Source organism: Thunnus maccoyii, chromosome 1, assembly GCF_910596095.1.
Source record: "Thunnus maccoyii chromosome 1, fThuMac1.1, whole genome shotgun sequence".
In the NCBI taxonomy this organism is placed as follows: Eukaryota; Metazoa; Chordata; class Actinopteri; order Scombriformes; family Scombridae; genus Thunnus; species Thunnus maccoyii.
The window spans coordinates 13,288,226-13,314,399 of record NC_056533.1 but is presented as its reverse complement, the minus strand read 5'-3'; the positions used below and the strand labels follow the sequence as shown (position 1 = coordinate 13,314,399).

The following is a 26,174-nucleotide window of genomic DNA, read 5'->3' as shown; positions in this document are numbered from 1 at the left end:
GATCCACCTAACCGGAATCCACTCTGCTTTCTTCTTTACAATTATGCTAAGGAATGCACTGAGCCTCTGGCTGTTCAGTGCAGTTATCTGCCAAAACCCTCTGGAAACTGGCGTGCATTGCTCAAGAAGTTGTCATTATGAATTTGCTTTACTCTTACATTATCTCCTTTGGAAAACTAATTTCATATTAGGGTGATTGCCTCTGGTGGGGTTATGCAGGGCTGTGTCTTGTGTTGAAAAAAAAAAAAAACTTCCTGATGAAGAGGACGGGGGAGAGAAAAAGTCATACTGGCCCTCCCTTCCCTTTTTCTGTCTCTTAGTCAGATGAGGTCATCAAACACCAACCTGCTTTGTATATTAATGATGTAACAGCCAGGGATTTTTGGACACCTTGTCCCCGGAGACTGCTTGGCTGGCGGCAGAGGAAGACTTCATCTTGATTTAAGAGAGAGATAACACCCTCGATAGAACTGTGACAAAGGGTAGATAGACAGTGAGAGGAGATAGTGAGGGAGTGTAGACGCCAGCGAAGGAGAGGACAAGAGAGAAGAGCGATACACTGTGCCTTTAACGCACCAAGCCCCTCCTCCACTGAGCGGAGCAGAAGAGCAGAGTGGTGCTGGCAGGAGCCTGAGCCCCACAATAAACTCTGGCATCAGCTTCTCTTCATCCGGCAGTCAGCGAGGACACAGTGAGGGCGCAGGGGCAGAGAGAGACGGGGGCCGGAGAAAGAGAAAGAGCAAGAGCAAGTATGACAGAGAGGGGGGAGAGGCACGGAAACAGGCAGATAGGCAGAGAGGAGAGGCTGTCATAGGAATCACACAGCTCTGCACACAGCTTACAGCTCAGCCGCTCTGTCTACTGCCTCCTGATGCAGGCAAACGCTGACGGGGATGACGGGTGGCTTGTTTTCAGTGGCACAGTTATCTGAGTGATGGTAGCAACCGCGGCGTCAGGATCCGAAGCAGGAGCACTCCTTGCCGCTCTGGCTCTTAGTCATCTCCAGCCTCCTCTCTCCTCTTCTCAGAGTGCTATCAGGGCCATTCATCGTTCCCATCTCATGCCTCCTGCCTCCTCCTCCTCCTCCTCCTCCTCCTCCTCCACAGCTTCATCCTCCCCTTCTACTCCTCCTCTGATGAGCCTCAGCCTCAGAGTGAAATAACCCTGCTGATAGAAGCTTCTCTCTCTGTCAAGACAGTAAGTAGGGGAGGGAGGGAGAAAACTGTGTGTTTGTGTGTGTGTGTATGTGTGTGTGTGTGTGAGAGAGAGAGAGAGATAGAGAGAGAGAGAGGGAGAGAGTGTGTGTGTGTGTGTGTATGAGAGAGAGAGACAGAGGGAGAAAGAGAGGAAGAGAGAACAGAAAGGCGGCGAGAAGATGTTAGTATGTGCGACAGAGGGACTGCTAAACAACCAGCAGGTTGTGTGTAGCTTGAATGATCCTGCTGTGCGTGGACAGTGAGCTCTGGGCATAGCAACAGCAAAGTGATGCACAGAAAAGGTGAGTAGATGTGTGTCCTGGTGTGTGTGTGCGTGCGTGTGTGTGTGTGTGGAGGTGAAGCAAGAGATGCATTTTAACTCCAGCTAAAAATCGTCAACGCAGTTAATCCCTGCCTGTCTCCGTCCCTCTCTGAGTCTCCTCCACTCTATTGTTGTTGCATTTTACGCTGCTATGAGATAGAGAAAGAGCGAAAAAAATATGGAGGAAGGGAGGATGAGACATCAGAGAATAAGTGATTGCTTTCCTTCCCATCTGTCCAGGTGCCATGTGTGATTGGCCAGCACACCCTGTGGCAGTGGCATTGCCCCGGATTTGGCGAGAAGCTCTCCCCCCCGCTTGTTCTCTGGGGCTCCTCTGGGAAGCTTTCATGGGATTTATCTCGTCCTGCTGGATGGCACAGAGCTTTCTGCTTCTCTGAAAAGAGTCCACAGAGAAAACACACACTACACGGATAAGAAGTAAAATAATTATCCAATCACAGCACAAGGAGGCAGACCGGGTTCCCTTAGCAACAACTGAAGGAGAGAAGAGAATCCTTTTCTCTTTCTGCTCCCTTGGTTTTTGGGCACACCCCTGTGGACTGCTGTGGGTCAGTGTTTGTGAGAGGACTTGGAGAGAGGAGCATCGTTGCATAAGACAAGCTGCCACCCAAATTCCAGGGGAAGGTGCTCTCATTCGCCTTCCAGCTCTTTGTAACTGTGTTTCATCGACAACCATGATTTTTTGTTATCCCTCCACAAATTCTCATCACAAGTCACGTTCCACTGGCTTAGAAATCAATTCATTCTGATCCCACGCCACCTGGAATAAGCCCTGCTTTGGGGGAGAGATAGGACGTTCTGTGAAAAGACCCACACCTACCTTCCTCCCTTTCACGGACAAGAAGCGAAGGACAACATGATTAAGTCATCATCTGCAAAGAAGATGGATGTGAAGCGAAGTTTATTTTGATGTGAGTTTCTTGTTGAGTCCTTTTTTTTTATTTTTCCTGTCCTCCTGAGGTGGAAACGCCACACTGCACAGAGGAATATCCCCTTTTTTCCAAACAGGATCTGTTCTTTCTCTCATAAAAGACAGTAGCCTTCCCTGAGGGACTATATTTTAGAAGGCGAATCTTGTCACTGCTGGCAACCAATAACGTAGTGGACGAGAATTTTCAAATTTGAGCCACTGCTGGGAGTTCTATTTTTCTATCTATGTTGGATAGTTTACTCTATAGAGGGGTCAATATGAACCCCTTTTCTGCTTTCACTTTTCTATGTTAGCCTGCTATTATGTTACTGTGTTTCACAAGTAAAAAAGATTGCGCAGGACAAGTGGAAGAGGGGAAAAGTCTCTTCCCTGTATAGACAGGCGTTTTAAATAGCATCTCCTCGGGAACAATTTCAAACGTACACACTGACACATGAGATGAGTTGGCTCAACATGATTATGTAAGAGTTTCATACCAGCTTTAGCCCATGTATTTTGCCTCTTTCTTTTCCATGGATTTACTGCGTTTGACTTTTCCCATGCTCATTTTCTCTTCGTTTTTGGACGCATCTACCAGAAGGCATGGATGTCAGAGTGTGACCCTGTGCCGAGTGTGCGGGCGAGGCAAGGTGTTTTGGCTGCCCAGGTGCTTTTAAGATGTTGAGGTCTCCCTGCGTGGCCGGGGCCCCTGTTCGGATCAGTAGCACTGAGGCTCCTTGTAGCCAAAGACATGGACCCCGACTCGGCTCCCCCACGCCCTCAGCCTGTTGGCCACTGGCCCCACGTCGCCCTGTAAAGGATGTCCCTCAGCAGAGCTCCGGCCCGGGACACCTCTGAGACCCCCAGCCCGAGAGAACGCATCCGCAGCCACATGAAGATGGTGATTGACCAGCTGGACGGCATTCTCAAAGAGCTCAAGGATGTGGCCAAGGAACTCCGGGAGGTGAGGTTCAAAATCAGCTTACACATATCAGGCTTTTGGGGATTTAGCAAGGAACATAGGGGGAATATGAGACGGAGATACGGAGAGAATGTGGGTTTCAGGTTGGTGTGCGTCTCAAGAAGGATGCAATTAAGTGTAAAATTCTTTTCACAGCATGAAGATTTTGATTAAGATTCGAAAGTGATGAGATCTCACTTTTTTTTTTGTTTTTGTAGCAGGAGGATATTGTTGATTACAACCGTGACGAAGCTGTCTTCCTTTTCCAATCAAACAGTCAGCAATACAAATGTCCTTCATGTGTTCAGTGGTGTCTTGTGGGAGGTACAGTAGATGTAAAGGGCTCTTGAAAAGCACCAAAGCCAGGCTGAAAGGAAACACAGAGGCAGGCTTGAATAAGATACAAGACTTAGCACCGCAATAGTTATATAACCATTTTGTTAAGGATCAGCTGGATTCCTACTGTATTTTTGAAACTGCCATGGTAACGCTGGGAATCTGCATGTGTGTGTGTGTGTGTTTATGTACAGTATGTTTGAACAAGGATGAACAAAGAAAGAAACAGTGTGTGTGCATGTTTTATCCTTGCATGTACAAGTACGTGGGCTAAAATAATGCGTTTGGTGAGAAAAAAAAAGCGTATGATAGATGATAATCAGAGTACTTTGTTCATATGTGTGAGAGTATAAAAAGGCCCTCATCATCTTGTTGGGATCTTCCCCCTGCAGTGTCCTCAAAGCTACGAGCTCTTCTTGCAAAGCTCCTCCAAAAGAAAGAGATAAAGGAAGATAGCGAGACGGAGACAAATGAAACCAGAGCAAACAGTTGTGTCTGACCCATCCCACATCCTCCATGCGCATCCCATGATTAGACTCCCACCTGCATCTGATCAGGGATGCAGAGCGAGCGTATGTGTGTGTGTGCTTTTAAATGTGGAGAAGAAGTGAAATGGTGGATGTTTGTACATATACTGTAATGACCTGAAGGAAGAGGAGGGTTTTGAACAGCCGTGGCGAAGCTGCCATAACTCACTCCATCACACAGCACACTCACAGGCCCTCCCCACCCACCTCCCCCACCCCCCACCCTTTCTCCCATACTCCCAGCTCTGTCCCACTCACCACGCTCTACTTTATGTACTTGCACAGTTGGAGGTGCAAGGGCACAGCTCACAGTGCACCTTCTCTCTGGTGAGAAGGAGAAGCCGACCCGCGCGGGAGTGATTGATGATTATGGGACAACTGCAAGTGGAATAATACTGGCTGGAGCTATTTATAAACAAAAACACAGCCTGTGCCTCTGCCAGCTCCAACGCATATTACCATTCTTATCCCAGACCCCATTACAGAGGGCTCTGCACAGTGGCTCAAATGTCATTTTTTATTGGGAGAGCACAATCCCACATATTGAAATGGCTAGGAATCATATTAGCTGCAGTGGCAGTCATAATGCTGGTATCAATATCCTGCAATTAACTGACCTGCGAGATTGCAGACTGTATCAAAGGGAGATGAAGAAACAGAATCAGTGTAGCACCATCAGATGCATGGAAGCCTAATGTTCCATAAAATCTCTCATTCTTGGCCACATGAAACGAACAACATAATAGATAACAACTGTCACATAAATAAATGATGGATCGCCGCGTGAATGTAGTGAAATAAATAACTCAGTGAAGAAGCAGTAATGACTGATTATCACCCACAAGGTCTTTGGGGAAGAGGAGATACTGCAGTGCTCTCAGGAGTTAAAGATGATACTCCAAATGACATGGCTGCTCAGAAATTAAGACACTGCTGGTCTGTTACTTTATGTCTTTGATTCTACTGTTTTCATAGCTCCAGATCAGTGTCATTGTCCACTAGATGCACACAGCAAATTGGTCAAAAGTTGAATCCAAAAAGTGATTAAAACACCTCTTTTCAACCATTGATTAGTCACACTGCAATACAGTCTTCCTACTTTAAATGTTTTGTCTGTTGCCTCAAAAGGTGCATATGTTGTATATTGCAGTGCTCATTTACAAAGTTTAGTTCGTACCTCTACATGAATAGAAATGTGAATTTTGGGAGGATTTTCTAGTCATGTTTTTAAGTGGTCTTCATAGTCTTATGCAGCAACAATTAAAATTCAGATGTTCTGCAGAGTAGTTGTAGCTTTTATTTGATAAATATTTGCAGTGCTAAGGAAAACTATAACAAGGCCCAAAGGGAATCTCATATCCACATGCTCAAAAGTGAGTGACACGGAAAACATTTAAAATAAATTTTATAGACTCTCTTGGCTTGTGAGAAGTCCAGAGGAAGGCATCTAGAGCTGCTGGTTAACATGAAGGGGGATGTTCAATTTAGTTAAAACAGTTTGTACCATTACAGACTTTGCATCCTTGGAACATGAGAATGATACATCCCCAATGACTTTATATGACTAGATCATATTTATTAACAAACATCATTAATCTAAGTTAATAAATGTTGAATACAGTCATCAAGATCGTATAAACAAAGAAAATAAGATGCACATTGAAAACAATGATAATTTGTTTGGCCTCGACCCATTCTAACCTAAAGTAACTTGCTTTCCTCTTAAAGGCTCAGGAGTCTGAAAAAAGGGGTCACACATGGGTCTGACTTTCTTGTCTGCCAGAATTCATCATCCTCATTGCTAAACATCCCCTCCCTTGAGGACATGGGCCCAACTCACATCCTCAATGCTGCCAAAAATATCATTTTACCAGAGTTTGCATATCTACAGGGAACACTCAGTGCAGTCTAATCGGACCCTGTGGTGAACCTACTGAGATGTCTGCCATTAAACTTTAATCACTGGCGCGCCCCAGCAGCCTGCTGGTTAAGATGCATGCCACATAACCACAACGTCTGTGGTTTGATTCCGCCAGCAGACCTTTGTTGCATGTCATTCCCCATTGTTTCCCATGGCATAGCAACAATTTTGCACTAATAATCTCACATTCTGTATGCTTATGCCTATTGAAATTTTAGACACTCAGCAAAGAGTCAGCCATTTTAAGGGAACTTGAAAAACGAGAAGTGATGAATGTTAAATTAAAAAGCAATATTAAGGAAATTCCCATTTAAGGATGTCAAGCTTTTTCAGTCGACTCTTCACAGCATACAGCAATTTTTTTTCCTTCCTAGTACCCTGGTTCCAGGGTACTTAAAGCTGATTTTGTATTTTACCTGGTTCAGTGGTAACTGCATTCATTTTCATTCAACAGAATTAATATAGCAGCCAATTAAGTCAAATACAAAAATAAAACTGTAGTAGTTGTTCCTCTTTGGTTGAAGGTATGTTGATACCTAAATTCATGTTCTCTCATCTGATTAAAATCAACAGACGTCTTGGCAAACTATACTATGTGATTACTTAACCCAAAGGTTGCAGCATATGAAATGATAAGCCTTCTCTAAAACTATGAATTTACAGTATTGTACTGAATGAACATAGTCAATATTAGTATAAATAAAAGAGTTACATAGAGACCATTTTAAATTAAGTATGTAAAGTCTCACTGTTGATGAACCTCAATGCAGTACACTGTCAGCAAGTAAATCTCATGTCAAGAAAAATAACAAAAAACAGAGCTCAAGGTTTTCAAGATTGCTCCCTTCAAAAGCTATTTACAGTCAAATGCAGCCTGTCTTACTTGTGAATCCTATTACAGGCTTCATGACAGGTAAAATGAGAAGGATATAAAGGAAGGACATCAGAAGGTAATATACTGATAAACTATTCCATTTATAATAATACTACTGGCAGGAGTGGTAACTCTAGAGGAAGTAATTCATTTAGGCACCATGTCAACCTTGGACTTACAAGTCTGAGGATAAACAAGGAAAAAAATGGCACCCAACTGAATATAAAGCACCCTCTGAAATTTCAAATGTTGTGTTATTCCTTTTGCTAAAACTGAATTTCACTGAGAAAGGGGGCAACTAAGGAAACTTAGAGTGCACTCATGTTGGTTATTAGAGAGATACAGAGTGGTAAATTGAAAGAATTTAATGAAGCGCTGAAGGAAAATTTGAGACAGGGGAGAAGAGGCAGTGGCATGGATTGGGGGAAGGGGTTGGCAGTGAGTTTCACATCTTTATATGAAACCAAACAGGGACTGTTATTATGTCGATGTACCTATTATGCAGAATCATACGAGGAGCAGACGATGCGGCACGTCTGTACTCAGTTCAAGACAAATGAACACATGAAGACGATCAGGACTCGTAGAATAAAGCTCTGAATGAGAGGAACGAATATAAGCTTGACAAAGAGCAATTATCAACAGCAGAGTACAGCACATTCAGGACACTAGCCTCTATTAGTCAGCCAAAGGAGAGCTTGTGGTAGTTATCTGCACATCCTCATCATAATGCTGGAGACTGGCTCACTGTTTCTACTCAGCTACAGGCGTGAAGACAGAGGAGGGCGACAGCAGGAAAACACTGGTGTCACGTGAAAACGGTGTCCTTCAAACGTCAGCTTTTTAGGGATATAGTACTGAATAACAGCTTTATTAAAGAGACTGGCCACTGGGAAGTTTTAGAATTATATAATGGATTTTTAAAAGTGTGTCATGCATGCTTTTGATCTACAGAAAATCACAGCTATCATGTTTTAGCTTGTGAGTAAGCTTAGTCCTGCACTATATATGCAGGAGCAATTTAAAGTTATACAGTCATCCTTGGGCGCCATGGCAGACACAGAGGCACAAATGGGGTGGTCTATTCATTTTCTATTCACCAGCTGCATGATCCCATTGGCCTGGCTGTCAAATCAAGGCATTTGTGCTAAAATGGAGTCTGTCAAAGAGAACTGCTATGTAAACGATCTGATTAGAAAGGCTACCGTGTGGTGCTCTTTCATGTCTCAGGCATGCTTAAACGCTGCATTGTTTAAAGCCTGCTATGGTGGGAGAGTTATCCAAACAGCTGGCCCCAGATAAGTCAGCCTGTTAGCCAGCCTGCCAGCCAGCAGTGTCTCCTGATCGAGACTGAAACCAGTTATGACACATCCACGTCGAGGGGGGAACCACAGTCGCTCTCTGCTGAGGCTACCACGCTCTGCACTGAACCAAATCTGTTTCAAACCCAGAGGCAGCCCGAGGGAGACCAAAACCAAAATCAAAGGGCCATTTTTTTTCTGCAGGGGCCATATCCTCTCCTCACTCTGTGTTTCCCATGCTGCTGCTGCTGCTGCTGAGCAGGGCACGGAGCAGAAAACTGCCTAGCAAAAACACTTCAACATTTAACCATGAGGGACACGCTTGTAATCACTAACACTTTTACTCAGGAGGTATAACGATATAGAGGACACAAGGGGCGTAACGGTAAAAAGAATTCACAGTTCGGTATGTACCTCGGTTTTGGGGTCACGGTTTGGTACATTTTCTGTACACCAGAGAAAACAAAACACAATTTTAAAAAAGGTTGGAAATAACAATGTGATGTAATCATCCAACAATGGCTCATTGGCCATAACTATTACTGAAACAGTTTAGTTGTGCTGCAGTGGAAAAGGAAAATAACCTTTCTGTTTCGTGCAATGAGTCAGGACACCTGCTGACAGCTGTTTTATGATGATTTATGGTCACTCAGAACTGGTTCTTACAACATGTTGTCCGACCACGTTGGAAATCAAATGTGTTTATAGTTCCCAACAGCTTCACTCAAAAGTGGAGTGAAAAACCGACTGTCACAGAGAGGGGAGGGGGACTGAGAGAGTTGTTTAAATACAGGGATAACGGCATATATTTTAATAATGTGTTGCGCTCAGTCAATGTCATGGGAGGATGGGAGGAGGAAGAGGTGGTCTTTTGTTTGTCATTCCGATGGCAGCGACACCACATGAGAATGGGTTAGCAGGGTAACCAGGCTAAGCCAACTAGCATATACCCATGAGCATGCTACAGCTAAGTGATGCACTGCCAAAAGATTATTGTTCCGCACGTTGGGATAAATGGATTATAAAATTATTTTGACAGTAATTGTTTGGGTCACAAAGCATACAAACCAAGGAAAGTTGCTTACTGAATCAAATATCCTGTACTGAAAAATTCGGAACGAACCAATGTACCGTTACACCCCTAGAGGACACTGGTAAACACACTATCATCCTATGATATGGTTATTCCTTTTACCAGAGAACAGGACACTTGATGATTCCTGTGGGCAAAATGTGTCACTGCAGTAGCATGTAATGGAATAAAATACAGAAAAAATACGATAGATAAAATGCAGTACAGTTAAAAACAAATACATTTCACAAAACAGTTAATGTGTCAACATGGTGAAATAATTACATTATAAATAAATAAACAATTAATCAATTAACTATTAAAGATGACTTGACATGACTAAATATCACTTGGCAGGAGATTGTGGTACTTTCTCTTTGTCCAAATGAATGTCTACAATCAGAAATTGCAATCAGTCACAAAGCTGTGTACTAGTGGATCATTTCCCACAAAGCAACCATTTCAACTTGGCTGCCAGTGTTGTGGGTCTACAGCCCAGCTGACCACAGCCCAGTGATCTCCATCGAGGACGGCCCAGCCTGTTCTCCACTGAATCCATTTACTTCAGATTAAGGCAGGGTTTGGCCCATGAAGTCGCCAACATGTGAACATGCCGACCAGCTGTCCTTGCAGGCCAACAACACTCAGTGGGCAGCGCTTAACGCTTAGCGCAGCCACTCACAGAAGAAAGTACCCTTCAACCTGACATACCTGGGCCAAAGGGTTTCTTCTCATTAAAAGCCATTTGGAAGAAATGACAAGTACCTGCCTGCTGTGTCTGTCAATTTGTTCCTCCTTGCCTGACCTCTTTTGTGTGTGGAAATTAAATTCCTAAATTAAACTTGGTGACGTGCCTCCAGCGGAGTTCTCTTTGCTCAGGAAAACAACAAGAACAAGGTACCCCAAGCCTTATCTATTCTTCGCTGAATACAAAACACCCTGCCATCTTCACACCTGTGTTGCTGCCTTGAGCTGAACTCCACATAAATTTGTCCATTCTTGGAATGAATCAGACGCTCAATTATTCTCAGGACTGATGAAATAATGCTTCAGGATTCAAGTTAGACTCTCTGATCATCTATTAATTGAAGTCATTAAAACATTTCTGACCTGGCCACAGTCATGCTCATGGTGACCTGACTGACTAACAGATACAAATATAACCCATCCCTGCTTTAATGAAGAAAGGGGATATTTATACATCTTGTGTGGCTTTAATTCCTATCTCCATATTAAAAAGTAAGCACTTTTGAAGACTGAAAGAGTTGAAGAGAGGACTGAAAGGAAGGCAGGATCTAAGGAGGGAGGGAGTAGCAGTAAACAACGGGTTAAGACTTTAGCGGCATCTAACCTTGAGAGCTGTGGAGAGAATAAAACTGCACCACGCAAAGCATTCCCCTGAGCCTCTTTTACCTGGCTCTGCTGTGGAGCTCCAGCTTCTTTAGGATGCAGCTCCAGCATATTGACTAGCCCATCATGCCTGTAAGACCCACTGGATTAGCTGGCCCTTTGAGCTCTGCCTCCCTGCGCGAACCCTGCACTCAGCATAGACTGTAATGAGGGCTTTAGGTTAGACCTCTGCTGAGGTAAACACTCCAAAAATTGCGCTTGTCATGCTCATTGATTTTTATCAACTAACACGCCTACTTTGGGATGGTTACAAATAAATATGTGAAAAATTTTACCATGCATGTTTGTACTTTGTGATTCAGCCAAGAACCCTTTTGCTTGTCCCTATGCAAGGATAGAGCTGAATAGGATGAAAAAGAGAGTTTAGGGCAAAGCAAAGAAAGACAGAGAATGTGTGCAAGAGAGAAAGAGACAGAGAAAGAGAGGGAGATGAAGGGTGGATGGAGATAATGGTTTTTCCTGCTGCACAGAATTGCGACAGACTGGGTGGAACAGCTTAGATCAATTGTTGCAATTGTGCTCGTTCGTGGGCGTGTTTAGGATTGTTTTGGCCTATCTCTGTGCTGTGAATAAAACCAGTAGGCTGTAGTTAATGGTGTGAAAAATGGCATCCATCGAAGTGCACAAGCAGCCTCCAAGAATAGCTACATCATTTCATTGTGTCAAAGCATACTGTACGCAGAGGGACAGCTTGCTCTCTATTAGGCCGTCAGACTGTCTCTTTTACCAGGTGCAGACAAATTTTTAATCGGAGTACAAATGCAGGTTATTAGAAATACAAATTAATAATGTGATCTGATTTTAAAAAGCTGCTACATTTTCCTCCATTCCCGTAGCCTGTGAAAGTGTTCAGGGCAGCGCGGGCCTACCCACTCACCAGTGCAGCAGCTTAATCCAGCTACAATCTTTGGAACTGTGTTATACTGAGGGATCATCAGGAGGCTTTTTTTGTCCTTCCTTTTATTTTTAGCCGTAGTCTGTGATGCATCATAAATCAACCCAGTTTCGAATGAGATTGTTCAGTGTTAACCAGCCGAAATAGCTGAACTGAGATGGCACACAATCAAGCATCTGTATCCCCTGGCCCCCTCCTTTTTTAAAGGCTTTTAAAGAGATTTCAAGTTTATGCACATAGTATGTCCATCCTGAAAGCTTTTTGTATATTATAAAGGTTCTCCAACAAGGTCCTTTATTATATAATGCTAGAGCAGTTGGAAATACTAGATATTGATATACCGATTTATTGTAACAGCTCATTGTAAATCTAATGAAACAGAAACCTCCTGCAGAACTATATTATTCTGTATTCAAGTCAGAGGTAGAAAATTTGTCAGTGATTCAACATAATTATAATAATTAGCATATGCCCTGGCAACTTGTAGAACTAGTGCAGTGTAGTTGTACAAGGCTTTGTCATTTATTATAGGGTGTATTTGTGTTTAGAGTGTAGAGTGTGTGAAGCTTTTCATAAAACATTTCATGGTATTATGTAGAATGAAACTGTGCCACCTGTTTACCTTGTTTTAAAGTACATTTGTGCTGAGTATATCTCAAAATACAAATGTCCAGTGATTCTTCAAGGAAGTTGTCAGAGTTAGTGCAGACTGTGGTAATTTATTACTAAACCAAGTTCAATTTATTATTTCCCCAAGTGTAATTTCTTTGTGTAGTGGCAAAACAACACACACAGAGGACAAAATAAGGACACACCACCATAGAAAACTCATTTTAAGAGACTATAAATTTTGGCACATCTGCTAGGTTGTCCTGTCTTCACTTAAGACAGACTGTTTATTGATTGTGTTGGTGTGCAGACAGCAAAACAGCAAATTAAGAATCTTTTCTACATTGCAAACTTTTTTTAATGATCTCATCTGCATTGCTGCAAAAGCAATGGTACTCGGGGATGTGCACAGCAAGTGTTTGCAGGTTTGGGGGGTTTTATGGATATTTACATTTTCACATTTTTACTTCACATTTATACTATACTTTAATCTTCACAAAGTGACTTCTATAGCACCATGACAATAGCACACAGTTAGAGAGAATGATGCTTCACTTCGTTTTCTATGGCAGAATTTGGGTGGAGGCAACTGTGTAATGTTAAAAAAAGTCAAATTCTGTGGAGAAATTGTTAAAGATGAACATACTGCACATTAGAGATAGTGGAAATAACGTTAGAACAATGAAGCAATTTTTCAGTGAAACAAGTAGTTTAAGTAATTTCAATAAGGTTTCTATAATAAACCCTAATAAGAAATAGTTTATTTTACTGGCACAGATTAGAGCAGCTGTGGTGTTCAGCCATACTGTACCAATTTGCAACAGTTGCTAAGAGAGAAATTACTATAAATAAAACTGGTTTAAATTCTTAATTCAAATTCCAATCAGCAACTAGGTTCAACGTTATATGGATGTTCTTCATCCGTAGTTGTTCATCCATTTGCTTTCTACTGTTTGAATCATCTCAACTCATTTTCTCCAAAGTTTGTACCTTCTGTTGCAAAAAGTTCTAAAAGTTAGTATTTCTAAGAGCTAGTCAGTAAGTTGACTGTTCTTCAGGGAAATTTTGCCCTGTTCCCAAGAAGCTCAATAAATAATGGTTAGATTTAAGGTTTTATGGAGTTAAAAATGGCTCGTTGAAATTTAAATTTGCACAGCTTGTTTGGGGCAATGTACAACCTGCCATATAAGGCAACTTTAGGGGAAAATAAAGTCTCAGTGTATGAAGTGTTTGCATATTGGAGTGGTCTTTTGAGATTAAAGCTGTTCACAATAACCACAATTCATGAAATACTGCAAGAAATAGACACAATTGCAAGCTCTGGCACATGTAGAGGTTAGTTGAATTTGCAGACATTCACAAGTCAAATTTACATTCAACCAATTATTGTGACTGCAAGATCATACATTTTTGTTGGGAATAATAGACTAATACAGAGGTAATGCACCTTGCCAAAGACTTGCCAAGACTCTAGAAATGCCAAAACATTAGATTCTCTTACTGGGATTTGTTTCTAATCCACCTAATTAATGCCAACTAGACAGACATCCATTTAACATTTAAATGTCATTAATTACTTCACTTTGTGAGGAGCCTGTCTGTCTGAATATTTAAGCAGGGTGTCTGAGTTTGGCCCAGGGTGTTGTAGCTAATCTACATCGTGGTCCTGAGCCGGACCTGTCTTATTGAATAAATCAGTTATTTTTGTTTTCCCTTGTTATGTGAGTTAACATTTAAATTTCACAATAGAAAAGACTGGTAGTCTGCAACAAGTCTACCAATTCTAAAGGCCCTAAAAACCTATTTTCTCAATCAGCGTCTTACGATGAGTGATCAGGTCCTACACAAACACACAAATTTGTGCCAAAGTTAGAACTTTTTGGGCTCTGTTGGAAAAAAGTGATGTCTAGTACTTCTGTGCACCAATCAGAATTTAGAAACATCTGAATCAAAATATGATGACAGTTGTGGGGTTGTTTGCTTCTGTTGCCATTCAACCAATCAGTCCTAACGTGAGTAGATTTTCCGTTTAGCGAGTAAATCCTGGAAGGCTATCCATCACACTTGTGGGTAAATGTTTGTACCAAAACAGTTATGTAATAAAATACCATATGTGCTTTTTATGTGCGTCTAACTCGTTTTCACTGATTGAACATTCAACAACAATATTACGAATCTTACCGTTGTTATTCCGTCATGTGGAATGTTTGATCTGTCACTCAGAACTATTCGCTAAAGTTGAGTGATGCTCTGTGTTTAGATATTCCATACTGGTCTGTATCACACACATGCACACGGTAACACACTATTGAAGTCCACAAACGAGATAGAGAATGAATGGGAAGGTACCACTCTTTATCTCTCTCTCTCTCTCTCTTTCAATTCAAATGACAGAAATCCATCATAGCGACGGAGAAATTTAATCCTTGCAAATGTTTGTTTTAGTTGGCTAACTTCCTTGATTCACCTGTAAGATATACAAAACTGTCTTGCAAATTAAGTTTTTTTAACTGTACAAAATAGCAAAATGAAAGTCTGGATCAGCAGATGTTGCTCATTTTGGTATTATGAAATCTTTTTTTTTTTTTTTTTTTATACAACGTTGTGTACCACATTGATAAATATAAAATATAGGACTATACTAAAATGCTTTTATAATGCATGTTTATTGGGTTATTTTATGGTAATTTTGCTCTGGCCTCTTCTTTAAGTTGATATTCAACATAACACCTTATTATCTCAATGAAATGTATTGAAACAAATGTATATGTAACACAAAAAGGCAATTTATTATTTTGGCCAGTAAAAAATAAGCTTGTCCAGTGGATTTTTTCATCTACCAGTCCCCTTGGCAGGTGAAGCACAAAGTTAATTTCGAACACTGCAGTCAACTAAATCTGATCGAACTACAGCCAAACAGTCCTGATGAAGCCGATTGGCTAAGATTTGGAGTGTTAAACTCCAAGTACATAATAGTAAGGATGTTTTCTCCAAACTGCGACTGTTGTTATTTAGTCATGAATATTCAGTTGAGAAATAAATATTTAAGATAATCTTTTTTTCAGAGGCTTTTAGTAGTTTAGAGTTTTTGGTATGGACATTACCCTGCCATAATGTGGCCACCTGAGCATTGCAGATCTAGTCAAGAAAACTGTGAATTCTGCAAAAATGCATCATAGGCAACTGTACTAAACCCATGAATCATAAAATTTAAACATTCACACTGAAAACAAGCCAAATGAAACAGAGTAACACGCAGAGTCGCATCAAGGTATAACACCTGTTCACTCAAGAAGCCCCTATCTCTTTGCATGTGGGAAGTTGGGTGCATAAAAGCTTAATAAAGGACTTTTGGCTATATTTCTGTCATTTTCTTTGCTTTGGTATGTTTTTGTTTCATTTGTAACATTTCTTCATTCTGTGTGTAGTTGTTGGCTTGAAAATGGTACTGGCAGTGTCAGATTTTGTTGGGGGGGGGGGGGGTATCCAGGGGGAAGCCGTCCATCCAACATGGACCGAGGTTTGGGCCAGGAAGTGTTGGAGGAGCAGGTGTTGAGGCTGCAGGTGTATAAGTTGGCCATGATAATGGGATATACTTCCAGTGTGAATTCAGCGGTGGTTGTGTTTCTGAACAAAAAGCTTTTTGCTCAGCTGATTATAAGTGACCTTTGTTATAATGATATGTTTTTTCATGTTTCCCCATGGCCACTGTGATTCCAAGTAAAGGGCAGCACCTTTAAAATCTCTGAGTCTTAGTTGTAAAACCACAACATTTAACCATGTCGAGTATCTTCAAAGACAGCTTCCCATGTTTCTGGAATCTCCCTCTCTCTATTTCTCTTGTTGCCTTGCACTGGCTGCTCGCACTCTGCCAGTGGCACGGCATGGATGATGGCCACCACTGTCACTTGACCACGTACCATCTAATGCAGGGCAGGCCAAGATGAAAAACGCACAGCAGAGAGAACAGCATAATTATTCAGACACACAGCTAAGAGCAGACAGGGACAGAACATGTCAACAAAATGTTTGGGTGATTAATATTTTTGTCATCTGCGCAGTCACCTGTGCAGTTGGCAGTTTATGGCCAAGATGATGAAGCCTAAGATTTCTGACTTTTATGCAAAGTAGATGATACAGCAAGGTCTATGAGGGTGAAAAATATAATTAGACTTTTTTGGTACGCTATTATTCTCGAGGATATTAACTGGGGATGGGACTTCAGGTTGATGTGAGTTGCGGCGGACCGTGTGCTGCAGGTTCTGATTAGAGAGAAAAATCTTAATGATAATTATGCAAAAAGCAGAATGGAGAAAAAAATAGAATTTACTGATGAGCATGCATTAGCAAACCCCCAAGGTTAATAACCTTCTGGACTGTCTTCTGTTTCCAATATTGTGCTGTGCCAGTCATTCCATATATTTTAGGGGAAAATTATGCTGATGGTTCTTTCACTTTATACAGTATTCAATATATGATATCGCATGGATTCCTGATAATGATACTGTATTGGTGATGTAGTATTTACATTTCTCTTTTGTACTTTTTTTTTGGAAAATGTGCTCTGTATTTGTATCCCCTGCTGTCATGAACACATGATTCCAATTTATTTAAAATACTGTTTGTGGGTGAATCATTGTGTCACATGGGCACACTGATTAGTGGCTACATGCTTATTGTTGTGCTCCAGTAAACACAATTGTCAGTGATCGCATGTGGGAGGCCTGTGGGAAGCTGTTTCTGTTATCAGATGGCTGTATGATTATTAAAAAATGATCTGATCCACGGTCTCAAACTGCTAACGGCCAAGGAATTACCATTAACCTCTTAAGCTAGTTTTTATGCCCATCTATTTTATGACCATGCAGTTGTCTGATAACACCAACACAAAGATATGTCAAAGACAATTTAAACACAAGTAATCACAGATTTTCAAGTGATATAAAGTGGACAAAATGTATGGCATATAATGACATGTAATGTACAATAGGTAGTTAATTAATTGGATGAAATTAAGGAACATACATAGTCAGGCTGTATTTCAACTAAAACTAGTAGTAAAGTAAGCAGGATACAATGCAATAAAACTCAGCATTATACTATCCAGCTTAATTCATTTTAGGCCCTCATAGAAAAACTATTTGGCCACTGTGAGCAAGGACTTATAGTTTCTGGCGAATAGGATGTCCAAGAGCAAAGGATAATCCTTCCAGCATTAATTAAACCTCTAATTATAACACTACTACAAGGTCAGTTGCATGATTTATTTTATCAATTTAAAGATAAAGATCAACACAAGAAGCCATTTTAAAGATCAAATTGATGGTCATCTTCAACCTTCCCATTGAAGCTTGCAAGAGGTCATGCCTTTAAGCTTAATTGAAATGAATACAGTTTGATTGACTGACTTCACTGTAAGAAGTGCTGCCATCACTTTCTTCAGCTCACAGACAGAAACGCACCATGCAGTATGGTATTCAATACAGCCTGTGTAGGTAATCGTTAACTGCGTCATCGTTATCATGCAATACATGTCCGTCCACATGTACAGCCACAATAATGCACATGCATACAGTGTATTCACATTAACAAAGCAGAATCTACATTTGCATGCTGTGTGTGGTAAGTAATGTGTGAAGGAGCTGAAGAGTCTGACAAATAAAGCAGCTCCGGTGTCCTCAATTCAACTATGACTCACAGTTTTGTGGCTCCCAGTGAGTGAGCACAGGTTATTCATTGTAAATGATATGGCTGATAGAGATACTAAGAATGACTTTTCGGATGGAATAAGATATGGATATGGTATCATTTCTGTATGCACAAGAGTAAAGTAAAGTTAGAGTTTCAGTTGTCAATGAATATAGTGTGGTGTCAATACATCGTGTGGTCCAGCGTGAAGAAATAAGTGTTTACAAATTGTGTCTGACCAAGGACTTAAGGTTAATCATGACTGCAGTGACCCTCACAGAGGGGAATTTTCGGGCACGACCACATAAATCATAGTGCCTAATATGCAGCTAGAGGTTTATTACCAATTCTGTGTGCATCTGTGACTTGCCAAAAGGCAAACTATGTGACTAATTGACCTAATGTTTAGAGCCTGTCCTTGTTTTGCTTTAAAGCCTCTGACATGGATTAGAAGAAGAAAGGAAGGAACAATGGAGCAGAGTGTAGCTGCAATGGTGACCTCCAGAATAGCTATCAAGGTCATAGCTGGAATTACAACTCCTAGAATCAGCTGTTCACGTTGGCAAAGAGGGCAGCTTGATGGAGTGGTTTGCCCACCGTCAGGACTTTCGGAGTCAGGTGAGGGTGAAGACACACAGGTCATCCATTGTTGGGTTTGAGTGGGGAGGCTTTTGTCAGCACAAAACAAATAGGACAGCAGGGCATCCGATGGCCGTCGCAGTCTGGTGTCTGTGTGCGTGTGTAGGGAAAACATTAAGAGATTGAGAATCAAGAGATGAGACGGAGAAGGAGGAAGAGAGGGAGGCAGGGAGTGAGAAAGAGGGAGACAGAGAGAAAGAAAGAGAGGTAGACAGAGAGAAGGCTTATCTCTTGGCCTGCAGACAGCAGTTCTTTTTCACAACTGGGGCCGTGTGCACAGGGCCAGGGGGGGAAGTGTGTTCCTCTTCGGGGTGCATGAGCCAGAGGGTCAGCAGTTCATCTCTTAATTCTATGGCTGCAAGTCAGTCGCAGATGCACAACAATAAAAAACTGGTAGTATTTAACACCTGTCATTCCTGCGTCTGTACTTGGAGCTGACTGTTAGCCAAAACATATTTGGAAGGGTTCACAAAGGAGCATAAAAGATTTCTCTTTATCCATCTGTGTGCTTATATTTTTTAAGAATTCACTTTTTTTTAACTGATGCTGGAATTTCATAAGTCCCTCGCCCCTACAAAGCATCAGATCCATCTGTCTTGTGTCACTATTGCTTTGCAGAGTCATTTGTAACAACCAAAAATAGCTTTGGTCTACATTTAGTCAATGACATCTGCTATGACCTAAATAGAGGCAATATTAAATGGGCTGTGAGTAGCTAAATTTGTGGTGGCACACACTGTTTTCAGTACATCTTTATGTCTGAATTATGAAGGAAGGAAAAAAAATCAAGGGCAATGCCTACATCAAAAAACTAAAAATGCACAATACATCAACTGGAGAGCCTCTTGCTTACTTTTACGTTGATGTACTGTTTTTTCAGATATTAGTGTAGAACATAATGTGGGATGACATTATTCAGAAATATAATACAATGTAATATGTTGTAAAAAAGGGTTTTCTATGTAATGGAGGGGCATAGGTGCAGCATACAATGAAGACATCATTTTCCAGAAAGTACACATATGAAATTAGTATTCAAATTGGATTCTGATTTAAAAACACAAGACCATTTTTAAAAAGCACTTTTGGGGGCATTTATTGCGATGTATTTTTTTTTTTTTTTTTACATGGAAAATTAGTCCAAAGATGAAAAACTATTTTTATCCCACTTCCACCCCATTTTCTTTGACTTTACTGCATTATACAAGGAACTGCAAAGAGGTGCACCTACAACAGATGACTGGTTAATATCAAACAAAAAGACAAACATTTCTATTACATATGTAAACCATATAATGGTTATTGCATATGTATAGGTGTATATGTAACCATATGATGAAACAAAAAGGATGGCTCAATACTAACTTGACCCTCAGCAGGAATAAGAAACAACATAAATTCCCTATTTTTGTCTTTTGACACTGCAAACTGACTGAATCTGAATATGTATGAAGTGTTTTGGGACAACAGTGTCTCACTATTATATGTCAGTAGCACTTAGATTATATTTTGTGTTGGCAAGATATTTAAATAACTATAATTAACACATAATAATGTGTGTTGTCATTCATTTAAAAATGTGCAATGAATGTGAAAATTAGACACTAAAATCTGCTAATTTAATTGCTAATTTGAAACATGCCTATATGTTTTCAATTATGATAACTAAGCGACCACTAAAAAATAGTTTTTCTTTTATTATTATTATTTTGAAGTCAACCTACAATTTATGAGGTCAAATATCGATCTGGCTGTGAACATGACAACACAGCATAAACACACACAGCAGTCTAGGCAGGCAGCATATACACTCTTTATGCAGAATTATGCATTTTGAGACACAATAACGTCCCCAAATCAATTAGGGAAACTCTTGGCAGGCCTGTGAACGAAAGCCATACTTCCCCCACATGTTCTATGTAAATGAAAACCTAATTTCCCTTCTTATCATACCACTTTTCTCAGATCAATGTACCCTCTCTTTCTGCTTGGGAGCAAGTCCCACAGTGCTTTGTATCCACAGCTAAGTTGCCATTATGATGGCCCACTTTGATTCTTCCAAAGAACGGATCTCATCCTTGCAGAGCTTCATTTCTTAGTCAATGCTGTTCCTAATGATTGTTTTAGAACTTCACACAAAGTGTTGAATAGAAGCTTAATAACAAAAGATAAACCTCTTTTCTATATTTAGTGCTACTTTTTTGTCATTGAAGTTCTGAAAATCGTGTGCTCATCAGAGAAGTCATGTGTCTTTAGATGAGTAAAATAGAGTGAGAGACATACAGTGACTTCTAGTTTGAAAACTTTCTCTGTACTCCATTTTGACACAATCAGGAGACAGCGTGACCTTTGCACATAACATAGCTGTGAATGTAAATCTCACAAAGCTTTCCATCTCTACTAATTGATGCCTGCAGCAAAAAAGACCGAAAAAAAAAAAATCTGCCGCTTTGACACCTCTATGTGAAGACTGAACAGCACCCCTGGACGAGTGCATGCTGTGGGAATTTTCACTCTGTCAAACGCCCTCTCCTCTGCTTGACCAGATGCTGCCCATCCAAACACCTGGAGGAGGGTGACACCATTACCTCTTCCCCAGTCTAATTGCATGGACATTACATTGGCACTTGGAAAACTGTTCTGAAGCCAAATTGTGCAGGAGAGGAAGCAGGGGCTTGATGGTTTGAAATTCATTCTGACAGTCCCTGCCTGACTGACAGATTGATAAAGGTTGACTGTGGCCTCTCTTCGCCACAGGTAAATGGGCCGCTTGCCCCGCCTACACGGCACCCCGGGGAGGTTGGCTCTGGGGTCGGGAAGTGGAGAACAGCTCAGGAAACATTTAGTGTTGGATTTGAATCTGGCAATAACTGTTGGTGGTCAGGCAATTAGATATACACAGTGCAAAACAGAGCCTCATGCTGTTCTCAACCCACTCCTGCCTGCCTGCCTCAGCACTATACATATTTATGAGTCTAAGCTTAGGAAGGAGTAGCAAGTCACCTATACGCCATCGCTATTTTCATTTGGGGTTTTGAATACAGGTTGTCTTAATGAGTTATAGCCCTGACTTATGTTAAACCAACCAATGGATGGATTAATAGATGAATCCCTTGCTTCTCTTTAGATTTGTTTATACTAGTTAGCTTTGAGCTAACTCCAGTGAAGTGCATCTTTATGTTAAAAACTGTACACTGTCCCAATAAATAAATACAATCAAATCAAACTAACAAACTTATGGTCAGTGACCTGCCATGCTGCGCTGTGCTCTGCTTGCAGTCTGAGTAATGAATTCAAACCTGCTTTTATGCACTTAAACATATAAAAATGGGTAACAAAGATCAATAAATGCTACTTTTACTTCACAAATATGTTGGGTTTTTTTTCATCAGCGAGGCTAGTGGAGGCAGAGGATGCATTATTGATCTCTGACTCGAGGATACCAGTGAGTATCCTTGAGGAAGAGCTAACTTTGTTGCAAAGCCCGAAGTTACAAAACTAAACTTTGGTTAACATCTATGGTATCAAAACACTGTTGTATCTGGGCCGTTGCACACCAACTGTTTCACTATGTTGTTCAACCAAGCTTTACATCCCTAAACAAACACATATTTAAATAAATAGCATTCCAGCATTGCAATGTCAACAGTTTTGCATTGTAATGAGGTGTGCATACCACCATATTATATTAGAATGACTGGCTTCAAATGCTCTGGATACTAAAATCTTTGATCCATGAAGATTCATAAATTGGATTTTATTTTCTACTCATGGACATCTCTGAATATGCATGTCCTTTATCTTGGACTGACAAATGAAAAAGAGCAGCAGATCATTTCAGCCTGATCATCTTTTAAAAAATAAAAAAAAAAAGAAAAGAAAAGAAAGAAAGCAAAACAATTGAAGGTTGCCTAGGGTATCATTTCTTTGAGGGGCATCGAGCCATTAAAGACGAAAACAAGCTTCAAGGAAGGAAGGAAAAAGGAGCGCTGGCACAGCTAACAACATCGTCATTCAGCCCACCCACCCTCTTCTTACCCTCCTTTCACACCACATTGTCAAAATAACTGTCAGAAGTGCTTCATGCTTCAGAACTGCTGGAGAAAATGGTGGGAGGTGCTGTGTGCTCACAATATTGAGGACAATAAAGAAAGAAACAATCTGGCATAGCAGTTCAATTTAGAAATATCATTTATTTGATGAAAGGTGCTCCAGCAAGCTGCCACGGACCGCACCACAGCAAGCCTAAGCAACTATTAACAGCGATACTCCATTTTGAAGCAGGGGAGAATTTTTCTGATGACAAACCCACTGTAAACTTTTGTGACAGCCAGTGGCTGTATTTTCCATCCATTTCATACGTTATTGGATTTCCTTCCTTTATCTGCTATCGCTGTATTTAGTGTTGATGATTTCCAATGAGAGAGGAAAAATAGGCCATCGGATTCTCTTAATTCACCACACACACTCTGCCCCTGTCATTTAATTGATAGATGCGTGCTCTTTCTTTTTTCACTCTCTCTCTCTCTCGCTCCCCACAAAGCCATCCATTTATTGCCACTTTCATTACACGAAGCAGAACGGTGAGTTTTTGAGATCAGTGCTGGAAATCTGGAGGCTAATGAATTGGGTGGACTGTAGTGATTGCAGGAGCATCTGCCTTTTATGCTCTGAGGGCACTTAGTGACAGTTTCAGAGTGACAATAGAGAGAACTAAAAGCTACTGCTCCTCTGTCATATTACATATCAGACATGTGACTGTATTTTTTTTTTCTCTATTTATCCCTATTCATTCCTTCATTAGTGGCCAACTCTTAATTGCATAGCTACAGAAGGAGGCATCTCAATATCAATTCTGCATACAAGGGCTCTTGAGATACATGTTTGTTTTCATGTTTATTCATACCATTGATTAAAGTGCCTCTCTAATGCCATGCAACTTGAGAGACTAAAGTATTATTGATGTGCCATCTCCGAGCTGGATCCCAGCAATACAGTAGTAAGGCTGTGCTGGTGTAAGTGTGGGCCTAAAGCACCCTGCCAGCAGCACTGAGGCATGTCATTAGAAGCACCCAATCAAGCCCAGACACAGGACTTTTGCTCAAGTGCCAGAATTGTGGCCAGAGGCAAAAAAACACAAGCATCGGTCCTCCAGCATGTAGGAGCAGTTCAAGTCTGGTCTCCTCTGTTCTCTCAGAGCTGGAAGGGTCAGTCCAGTTCCTTATTTTTTATTGGTTAAATTTAGACCAGTGTCCTGTGCTGCAGATAGAATACTAATCAGGCCAGTGCAAAGCCAATGAGAGAGTTGCAAGAGACCCTATACTCCTGTATCCCTCCTCCATTTCTACTGCATTAAAGCTTCCAGGCTTTCAGGACACTGTTCTACTGAACTTACCCTGGCCACAAGTTTAACTGTAGCCCAGAGATATATTGTCTACTTCTCATGCAATTATGAGCAGCATTTGAAACATTCAAGGCATTTTAGTGACACATTAAAGCCACTTAATGGGACACCAATTTTCACTACTGGACTATCCAAATAAAGTGTGACCCATTAAATGAATATTTCATATGCATTTTGATGGGAACTATCAGAGACTCTGCAAACATTACCTATTATTTATTGCCCTGCTCACCAACTGTGATTTCAGTCCATTTTGCATTAGAGAGACGGAACACTTTTGAGGCCCAATCAGTGATTTGTTTGACTATATACAGTAAATTATTGAGTAGATATGGTATATTCATATACATAATTGAAGAGTTTGAGTTGTTGATGGAAAATCAGCATTTTGTGTGCTTCTCAATCAAATATATAATATTCACAATAGAGGCTATTTTACTGCAATATTTAAAACATTGCCGATGTAGAAAAACTTTTCACAGCATACTAAAAGAAATACTGTAGAATTAGGTTATGATTTAATGGTAGCCTTTATATATATATATTTATATATAAACATGTCAATCAAACATGGCATGTTCCAATCTTTGACATTTATAACATACAGTACAACTCACACATTGATAATTCATGCTACCTTAAGTGCTTATATGGGAGGCTTTCCTACGTACTTATGAAGGAATATGTCCGCAGGAGTTTTACAGCTCATTTATGACCAACATTTCTGTTCAACATCGATAACACAGCTCCACTCCAAAGACTACAGGAAAAGCTAGAGTAACATTTGTGGCTGACCGAGCACATCAACCCCCATCTTGCTCTCTCTTCTTTTTCTCTCTTTTTTTTTTTTTCCTCTGCTCTGGAAATGAGAGCAGATGCCAAATGAAACCACTAAGCAGAGCAGTGCTGAAATAAGAAATAGCTGTAACCGGGACACACTGGGTGAATATTTAGAGCAATGTACATATTTTAGCATGCCATTTCATGTCATTCCAGGTCAAAGCGGATCACGCCTGTGCCTGCACTGATTCAACTCCAGGTTTCATGCAGAAGTGTAATGTAAAAGTACAGCAGAACAGTCCACGCAGCAGTGCTAAGTATGCACTGGTGACAATGTGTGTTGTTTTCTCAGAGATGCGGCATGGGTTATCAAAGGGCATGGTCTGTGGCTCCTGCTGTCTCTCTCCTCCTCCTCTCTTTCTTTCTTTTTATCATGGTCTCTTAGTGCTTGAACTCCTCTGAGTCAATAGAGACACTCCACTCTGGGGTCTTAAGTCAGGGGGCTAGGATGATGCTACCCCTGTGTCAGCACTATACTTGTTTTGGCCTTGGAGAGGGAAAGAAGGGTTCGGAAGGTTAGAATAAGGGCTAGATGAGGGAGCTAAAGACAGAGAAGGGGGAGATTCAGTGTGCTTCATCATCTCCAGTGACAACTGCACACAGAGGGAAGCGAAGTACATGTCCACTTACAATCTGCAACCTTATCCAGCAGGCTGCCAGCTAGCGGTCACCTCGCAGACGTCTGGCCAAGCCCATCTATTAACCCAGAACAGCTGGCCACTTTCCAGCATGAACGAGCGCGATTTTAATTGTGCTTGTGTTCTGGGGGGAAAGGAAGGGGGGTTTGCTACAATTACATTTACATTTTGATCATTACCAAAGAGTCTCGCCTCACAGGATCACCGCTCAGGAGACAAAGGATGACAACAAACCCTAGATGGAACACCTGCAGTTGTTAAAATGTAATCATTTCTTTTGGAGGAAAAAAAAAACATGGGCTGGTTTAAAAATATATAAACATAAAATGATGTTTAGTTGTGGCTTTTTTTTTTTCTTTAATAACCTTTACCCCCCAACACACACACACACACACACACCAGCCGCTCACTTCAGCAATCCTGTTGATGCTGCAAAATGCAGCAGCATCTACATAATACAACAAAACTAATTTCCCTGTCTCCTGCTGTTCTTGAGTCCTGAGAAGATGAAAATATTCATTGCTGTTGTCCTGAACACAGCATAATCATCTAGGATTTATGCTTCTAGCTTGTATCAAATTAATTGTGCATGGAGTGAGGAGGGTCGAGA

At 40.9% G+C, this 26,174-nt stretch overlaps 1 protein-coding gene across 1 annotated transcript in view; it reads left to right on the top strand.

The window, feature by feature from the left end:
- Positions 1-409: 409 nt before the first annotated feature.
- The window catches only part of insyn1 (inhibitory synaptic factor 1), a 48,973-nt gene continuing 23,208 nt past the window's right edge, over positions 410-26,174 (top strand). The window contains exons 1-2 of the mRNA XM_042417537.1: positions 410-1,197; positions 1,759-3,413. Coding sequence (XP_042273471.1) covers positions 3,270-3,413 — 144 coding nt within the window. The 5' untranslated portion in view covers positions 410-1,197; positions 1,759-3,269. The remainder of the gene's footprint in view (positions 1,198-1,758; positions 3,414-26,174) is intronic.